Here is an 8,530-nt window from a genome sequence, read left to right on the forward strand (position 1 = left end):
GAAATTGGAGCCCTTGTACAGATATAGAAATATGCATATATCTATATGTGTGGGTATATGTGAATCTCTCATTTTAAGTTGTTTTTCATGGAAAGAAGTTTTAACACATGTTTGAAAAGGTTGCTACTTTAAACTACTGAAGTTTAGCTTCTCCAAATTGAAAGGAAACACACTTCACTAGTAAAATCTGGAAATGAGGACTTTATAGTAGTCTCTCACTACTTTAAATATGTAAGTTAATTAATAAAAAAGAGTATATCAGCAAAATACAGAAAAACATATAAAGTCATAAGTATATTCATGATGTATATGTATATTTTTAACAATCTCAATCATTAGTGGCTACAATAAAAAATACTATCTTGGTGGATACATTTTAAGAAGGATTTTTATATTTGTGACACCAAGATTGTCAATAAAATTCTTAATAAAAGCAAACTTTTAAAGTTTATGTTTAAACTCATCAAGTATAAATTATCTTAAAAAAAAGATCTTTTCAAAGAAGTTACTAGGTTGATCTCAACTAAAAATACGCTAAAATACAGAAAGGAAAGGAGCAGAAGGAGGTACTAAGTATATACAAATTAGTACTTTTTAGCATATCGGATGCTGTTGTACATGTTAATTTTGACACCCATCCTTCTCCCATTTATGTGAATCAAGGAAGGCTGCCTCACCCTTTCCTTATCCACTTCCTTGTTTCAGTCACATGATCCAGGCCTGGCCAATCACAGGAAACTATTTCCTTGGTGCGATGGATTCAAGGGAGGGCACATAACTCAAGCAGGGCCCAATCAGACTATCTCCCTCGAAATGAGCTATGGGTTGTGGAGAAGAAGGGGCACTCTTTCTGCTCAGTTAGAAAAACTAGCAATATTAAAGCCTGTTGGGGGCTGTATTTCCTGGCTTCAGAGAGGAAGCTCATCAGCAGTAGGATAGACATGGGTTATTATACCAAAAAAGTAAAGGTGGAATGAGGTGAGGGGAGAGAGAACTTCAGCTAGCCAGCCCAGGTGACATTTAGGCCCTAGATGCTGTCTTATACCTAGATTTCTCAGCTATTTATGAGTCAATAACTTTCCTTTTTGCTTAAGCCAGTTTGAATTGGTTTCTGCAATCCTCAATATGAAGACAATCCTAAAATACAAATATTGTTGGTTTAATTTGTTTTCATTAAAGGAAGATTTATATTTGTGTTTAAAGACACAGTCACTTTAAGGATACAAAAAACAAATCAATATTCTTTGGTAAAATATTTATTTTTGTAGATAAAGAGTTTAAAAACATTTTTCATTTTCTTTACGTTTAAAATAGCTGAATGTTAAGCAGATTAGTATCAAAAACATGTTAGTAAAAATATTTCTGAGTAGGAAGAGGTAGGGAGAGGGTGCAGCAGGTATTCAACTCACTTTTCAATGTCAACTACAGCACACACAAAATTATTATTATTTTTTTTTTTTTGAGACAAAGTCTCACTCTCTTGCCTGGGGCGAGTGCCGTGGCGTCAGCAACCTCAAACTTCTGGGCTCAAGCAATCCTACTGTCTCAGCCTCCCAATTAGCTGGGACTACAGGCATGCGCCACCATGCCTGGCTAATTTTTTTCTATATATTTTTAGCTGTCCAATTAATTTCTTTCTAGTTTTGGTAGAGACGGGGTCTGGCTCTTGCTCAGGCTGGTTTCGAACTCCTGAGCTCAAACAATCCGCCTGCCTCGGCCTCCCAGAGTGCTAGGATTACAGGCGTGAGCCACCACGCCTGGCCCACATAAAATTATTAATATGTCATATGACACTGTTATATTAGTGGTGGTCTGTCAAAGGTCTATGTGAAGGCAATGGGTAGTCCTAAGAAAAAAGCAAAACACTAAAATTGCTGACTGAGATTGTACATACTATATAAAGATCTCTGGGGTAGTTAAAAATGTAACAATTTCAACTTTGATATTATATTAATAGTAGCCAGTGAGACTTACTTCATTTACTCAAACTATATACACTTTGGTCTTTTCTCTTCTGAATTCTTATCAAGACAGTTATATCCTGTTCTTTGTCTTGGTAAGTAGGCTCCTGCAACCAGAACAATTTAATGCCTAATAAAATAAAGGAAAAGAAAGCCAGCTGTTCTAGGTAGGATGGGCTTCTGCTCTTGATCTAGGATCCTTTACTTCCCTGTAGTCCCCCGTCTCTTGCTTGTTAGCTACTGACAGACCACGCTGCTTTTTAACACCAGTTCTTTGATATTTCTATTATCTCTGGCACTCTTGTGATCAAGGTCTCCAGCAATGACCAGTCACAAATTTTGACATTTCTTATTTGTCCTATATTTTCTAGCCAGTGTCTGCCAGCCAGTGACTGAGGAGTAGTAATTATATTAGATGGAGAACCCAGCTCAGTAAACACTAAAAAAAAAAAAAAAAAAAATGGAACCAGTGGCCAGGCAGTGGCTCACACCTGTAATCCCAGCACTTTTGGTGGCTGAAGCAGGAGGACTGCTTGAGGCCAGGAGTTTGAGACTATCCTGAGCAACACAGCAAGACCTCGTCTCTACAAAAAATAGAAAAATCAGCCAGGTGTGGTTGTGTGTGCTTATAGCTCCAGCTACTCGGAGGCTGAGACAGGAGGATGGCTTGAGCCCAGGAGTTCAAAGTTACAGTGAGCTATGATAAGGCCACTGTACTTCAGCCTGGGCAACAGAGTGAGACCCTATCTCTAAAAATAATAATAATAATGATAATAATACTAAATAAAACCAGCCTAGGTGAGACACTGTCTCTAAAAATAATAATAATCACAGTAATAACAATAGTAAGTTTGATTTTTTTTGTTTTTTTTAAAAAGAACTTTTTGGTTGAAACAAGGTTTACAATCACTTTAAATCTAAATTTTGTCTTAGTAGACCGAAAAATAAGAACTACATAAAATGGACATTTTTAGGCATTATACTACTTAGACTTTTTTGCTAGTATCAAAAGATCCATCAATAAAAGACTGGTTAAACAGTCATTCAAAATAGTATAATGTTATGCAGCAAATGATATACCTTCATATTTCCTGATATAGAAAGCCACTTCCCAAAGTATTAAGTGAATAACAGAAAGGTATAAAATAACATGTATACAATGATTTTATTGTTTAAATTTACATACGTGTGCCCATATATGTGCATGGAAATAGATCCAGTAAAACATGTCAAAGGTTTTCAGTGGTTATCTCAGGGCAGAGAGATTTGGGGTATTTATTATATCATTTTGTAGTAACTATTTCCCAATTAATAGCTTTATTAGAAAAAAAAAAAAAATCTATTTTCACTTTTTAAAAAATACCCGGAAAAGTAAATCTGAAACAAAACTGGATACTGTAATCATTGTGTAGAATAAGGGTCAAATGCCTATATTCTGAGCCAAGTCTGAGCTATATCATCTGAAATTTTAATATGTATTAAAAGGGCTCAATTTAATTACACAACAAGAACTCACCGTAGTCAGGACTTTGTTTTTAATTTCATCTTTCTGTACTATTGTTCTTTCTTCCTTAATTATGCCTTTGGTTTCACCTTTTCCTACCATTTGCCTCTGTCCAGCCTTTCTTACGTTTGGTCTGGGTCGCTGAAGTCGGCCCCTTATTGGTTGAGCACTTTGGATAACACTTTCCTTCATTTCTTGTTGTAAAGTGTTTATATTATGAGTCCTAGAAAAGGGAACAGGGCGAAAGAGAGGGAGCTTGACTGTAAAAAGTTGAAAACTACTATTTGAATCTCTAATAAACTCTCTATAAAAATATTTTTGTACCATTAAAGGAAAATTACATTCTGGTTATAAACATATTTTATTTTATAAATTAGTTATTTCAATTCTCAAAAGGTAATAAACTTCTATTATGTACCTAGAGTAGCCAAATCTATGAAGTAGAATGGTGGTTGCCAGGAACTGGAAGAAGGGGGGAATGGAAAATTAATATTTCATGGGTACAGAGTTTCAGTTTGAGAAGATAAAAAAATCTCGGGAGATCAACGGTAGTGGTGACTGCACTATGATGTAAATGTACTTAATGCTACCGGATTGTACTTTAACAGGGTTAAAATCATAAATTTTATGTATGTATTTTGTCAATTTTTAAAAAGGTAATGAATATATAGCTTATATACATACAGGTTAAGTATGCCTTATCCATAATGCTTAGGACCAGAAGTGTTTCTGATTTTCGATTTTTTCAAATTTTGGAATATTTGCATTTATACTTACTTGTTGAGCATCTCTAATTTGAAAACCTGAAATGTTCCAATGAGCAAGTTCCTTTGTGCATCATGTCAGCTCTCAAAAAGTTTTGACTTTTGGAACATTAGATCTTCAGACTAGGGATGCTCAACCTGTATCTTTTTAATGCATTGCTCTGTATAGTATCTTAAGCAGCTAACAATGAAGATAAACAGAGGCAAGTGTTAATAGTTATTGGAGTCAATCCGATTGTCTATTCTAGGCAGTCTGCCATATCAATAAAATTACATCAAGTATTCTTTATATTTACTTTTAAAATACATTAACATATCTTAATTTAAAAAATGAAAAAATCTTTGAAAGAAGTCTTTCTCTTATTTTAGATTTTCAAAGAAATATCACTGTTTACCCCATCGAAACAACTAAATCATTTTCCTTGGCTTGTGCTGACTGAGACTCCTCTTTAGGTTCACAAGGATTTGAAAGTGAAAGGTCCTTTTCTGTCTGTGTACATGATAATATCACAGACTCCTCCTTCTCGTGACCTGGTTTGTCTTTTTCTCTTGATGTCATTAGGAAAGACTCATCCTAGAAAGCAGAAAAAAACAATTTCATTCAGGGTTGGTAAAAAGTATAGGGAAATAAGAACTTTCATATACTATTAAAAGAATAAACAGCTACAGTCTTTGTAGAGGACAAATAGAGTAGTATCTATCAAAATTTGAAATTTCCAGCAATTCCACTTCTAGAAATTTATCTTATAAAAGTAGTCAAACAAGTATGTAGAAAGGTATATACAAAGATATTTATCGTAGCAATTTAAGAGCTTCCCCCCCCTCAACAAAAGAAAAAATAAACAAAAAGTTAGAAATAAGACAGCAGTAGGGGGCTGAAAAAATAAATTTTAATTTCTTTACAATGCGATAGTGTATAGCCATTTAAAGGAACATAAAATTTCTTTGTACTGATCCAAAAAAGATATTCACAATACTGTGTTAAGTGGAAAAATCAGAAGATAAATAATGATGCCATATTTGGAAAACAATAAAAAAACTTGCACATTTTATGATTTTATAAATAAGTACACAAAAAAAGTCTATGTGGATATATTCAGAATTGCTATATGATTTAATTTGGGAAGGAAGGATGGAACATTATAAAGAACTCTCAATTTTAAGGATATATTTTTTCCAAACTGAAATTTTTATAATCAGAAAATATAATAGTGATTTATCTTTTATAAATATAAGGTTAGAAGTACAAATGTTGATGCATAGTAAAAGAACTATGCTATTTTCAGATGTCAAATAAGAATTTAACTCCAGAAAGTACTTTTATGTGGAAAACACATAATTTATGAGTATTAAGATTTCACATCAAAGTTTTTGATGTCATATCATATAATTTTAATCTGTTATGAACCAAGTTGATGAAATAAGTATCTTCTTTAACTCATATCAAGCTTTTAAGTTTTCACTTCACCTTCATAACAGATTGAAATAAATGACTATTATTGCCATTTTTCTTAGGAAGACACTTGTTACATCATTTGGCTATTGTCACATAGCTGGAACTTGAACTAGAGCCCAGACCTCCTAAATGCTTTCCTGTGACACACCTGTCCATCATCAGATATCTGAGATTATTACACAAACTACATGGAACAATGAGGTACATTAAGCACAGGAACCATATCACACATGGTAAAAGTTACATAAAGAAAATATTTGTAAAATTTTAAAGCCAGATGTTTTATTTTTAGTAATCATGACAACGAAAAAAAAAACTGCACATACAGAACCTACATCTTACATATCACTCACATGTTGCGAAGGGAGAGTATCAGCTTGTTCACTGTTCTGTTGTATCACTATAGTCTTCATTTTGTCAGTTTCTGATTTCTTCCCAGATACATATTTTTCTGCTTCGGTAGTCTCTCTCTTTAAAGCTGCTCTTGCTAAGTTTGGTCTTGGTCTTTTGAATCGACTTCTCATAAAAGGTGCTGGTTTAACTTCAAGTGGCTTCTGTTCTTGAGGAAAAGATTTGCTTTTGGAACAAGGATTATCAAACTTTAGAATGAACTGGAGGAACAGTGAGAACGATGGAGTCTAATTTGGACAAGCTTAAAGTAAACATTTAATTCTAATTCTTTTTTTTTTTTTTTTGAGACAGCATCTCACTCTGTTGCCTGGCTAGAGTGCAGTGGCACCATCAGAGCTCACTGGAACCTCTAACTCCTGGGCTCCAGTGATCCTCCTGCCTCAGCCTCCCAAGTAGCTGGGACTACAGGCGCACGCCACCACACCCAGCTAATTTTTTCTATTTTTAGTAGAGATGGGGTCTTGTTCTTGCTCAGGCTGGTCTCAAACTCCTGGCATCATGCAATCCTCCCACCTCAGCCTCCCAGAGTGCTAGGATTATGGGTGTGAACCACAGGCCCGGCCTTAATTCTAATACTTAACAAGAAAACAAAATTAACTACTTGGTAAATCCTAAAAAACATGAATAGTACAATCCAGGCATAAGCCAAGGAACTATATCACCTTTGCATGAAGAAAAACACAAGTCTTTCGAACCTGTGCTACTTTAGGAGTATTACATACAATTTTGTATGTGTTAGCAATTTTCACAATCAACTGTCAGAATGACCTCAATCCTCTCTCCCAGTCTTTCCAAAACTATCTTAAAATCCCTATCTGTATATTATGCCTTGAAACCTTACTTACTTTAAAATAATCTGCAAATATAACTTTACATGCTTTTTCTTTAAAAACACACTGTACCTTAAATTAACATCTGAAAACTGCTCTGGAACATCTGGAGGTCGCATCCCCAGGTCTTCTGTTTTACCAAATTCAGAAGTCTGTGAAGAAGTCTTGAAGTGACTTGGTACTTTCTTTTCAGAATTTCTTTTTTCTTCTACAGATGTATGCATCACCAATAGTACTTCACTGCTAATATTCTGGAGGAATAGTCACAGTGAACCAGCACATATAGAAGACTCCTTAAATATTTCATACATTTCAAACAAAATAAAAGACTATATTCTAAACACTTTCCTTTAAAAATTTAGAAGTCCATTTTCAATTTTTAAATAAAATTGCTTACAAATGTTAAAATCTAAAATCCAGGAAACTCTTTCTTTTATATTGCATATTATGACTTTCCCAAACCACAAATGCCATTTCCTGTTAGAAAAAAAGTCCTTGAAAAATGTTAAAAGAGCATGAATTTCAAATAACTGGAAATACTTAATGAAAAGAACATTTAGAAGTGGAGTGGGGCAGGAAATAAAAAGAGAAACCACATACGGATACGGCCAAAAGAAATAATTCCAATGCATGTTCATATTAAGGTTAGTACAAATTCAGTCCAATTTCCTACACTCCTTTTACCTAAAAGAGTTACTTCAAACTGACATTAAAAATAGTAACTTCTCCGACCAGGGCACAGTGGCTCACACCTGTAATCCTAGCACTTTGGGAGGCTGAGGCGGGAGGATTGTTTAAAGTTAGGCGTTTGAGACCAGCGTGAACAAGACAGACCCCGTCTCTACAAAAAAACAGAAAAATTAGACAGGTGTGGTGGTGTGTGCCTGTAGTCCCAGCTACTAGGGAGACTGAGGCAAGAGGATGGCTAGAGCCCAGGAGTATGAGGTTGCAGTGACCTATAACAATGCCACTACACTCTAGCCTGGGTGACAGAGTGAGACCCTGTCTCAAAAAAGAAAAAGAATAGTAACTTCTGATCCTTTTATAGGTCATAAGCCTGATGACTGGGTTTTTACACTCATGTGTGAGATGTACCTCCCTCAAACTTTGTCACAATGTTGGCACATTACCTGTCTGACTTGGAAAAGGAAAGAAACAAAAGAATTTTTTCCATGATTGGAAATTTTAAAAAGTTTTTTTTTTTAAAAAAAAAAAAGAATAGGCCAGGCGCGGTGGCTCACATCTGTAATCCTAGCACTCTGGGAGGCTGAGGTGGGAGGATTGCGTGAGGTCAGGAGTTTGAGACCAGCCTAATCATGAGCCAGACCCCATCTCTACTAAAAGTAGAAAGAAATTAGCCAGAGAACTAAAAATATATAGAAAAAATTAGCCAGGCATGGTGGCGCATACCTGTAGTCCCAGCTACTCAGGAGACTGAGGCAGAAGGATCGCTTGAGCCCAGCAGTTTGAGTTTGCTGTGAGCTAGGCTGACATCACAGCACTCTAGCCCGGGTACCAGAGCAAAAGTCTGTCTCCAAAAAAATAAATAAATGAAAGAATAATTTCTTCAAGGCCCTGAAACATAGAAATTTAGGGCTAGAGGG

General features: G+C 35.1%; 1 protein-coding gene across 1 annotated transcript in view; it reads right to left on the bottom strand.

Annotated features, from left to right (window-relative positions):
* Positions 1-8,530, bottom strand: part of BDP1 (B double prime 1, subunit of RNA polymerase III transcription initiation factor IIIB) — a 94,064-nt gene that overhangs the window by 47,511 nt on the left and 38,023 nt on the right. Inside the window, exons 18-21 of the mRNA XM_012664491.1 lie at positions 6,999-7,177; positions 6,039-6,261; positions 4,625-4,803; positions 3,478-3,688 (exon numbers count right to left, since the gene is read on the bottom strand). Of these exons, the coding sequence (XP_012519945.1) occupies positions 3,478-3,688; positions 4,625-4,803; positions 6,039-6,261; positions 6,999-7,177 (792 nt within the window). The remainder of the gene's footprint in view (positions 1-3,477; positions 3,689-4,624; positions 4,804-6,038; positions 6,262-6,998; positions 7,178-8,530) is intronic.

This window comes from Propithecus coquereli, unplaced genomic scaffold (genome assembly GCF_000956105.1).
Source record: "Propithecus coquereli isolate 6110/MARCELLA unplaced genomic scaffold, Pcoq_1.0 Scaffold9, whole genome shotgun sequence".
Taxonomy (NCBI): Eukaryota; Metazoa; Chordata; class Mammalia; order Primates; family Indriidae; genus Propithecus; species Propithecus coquereli.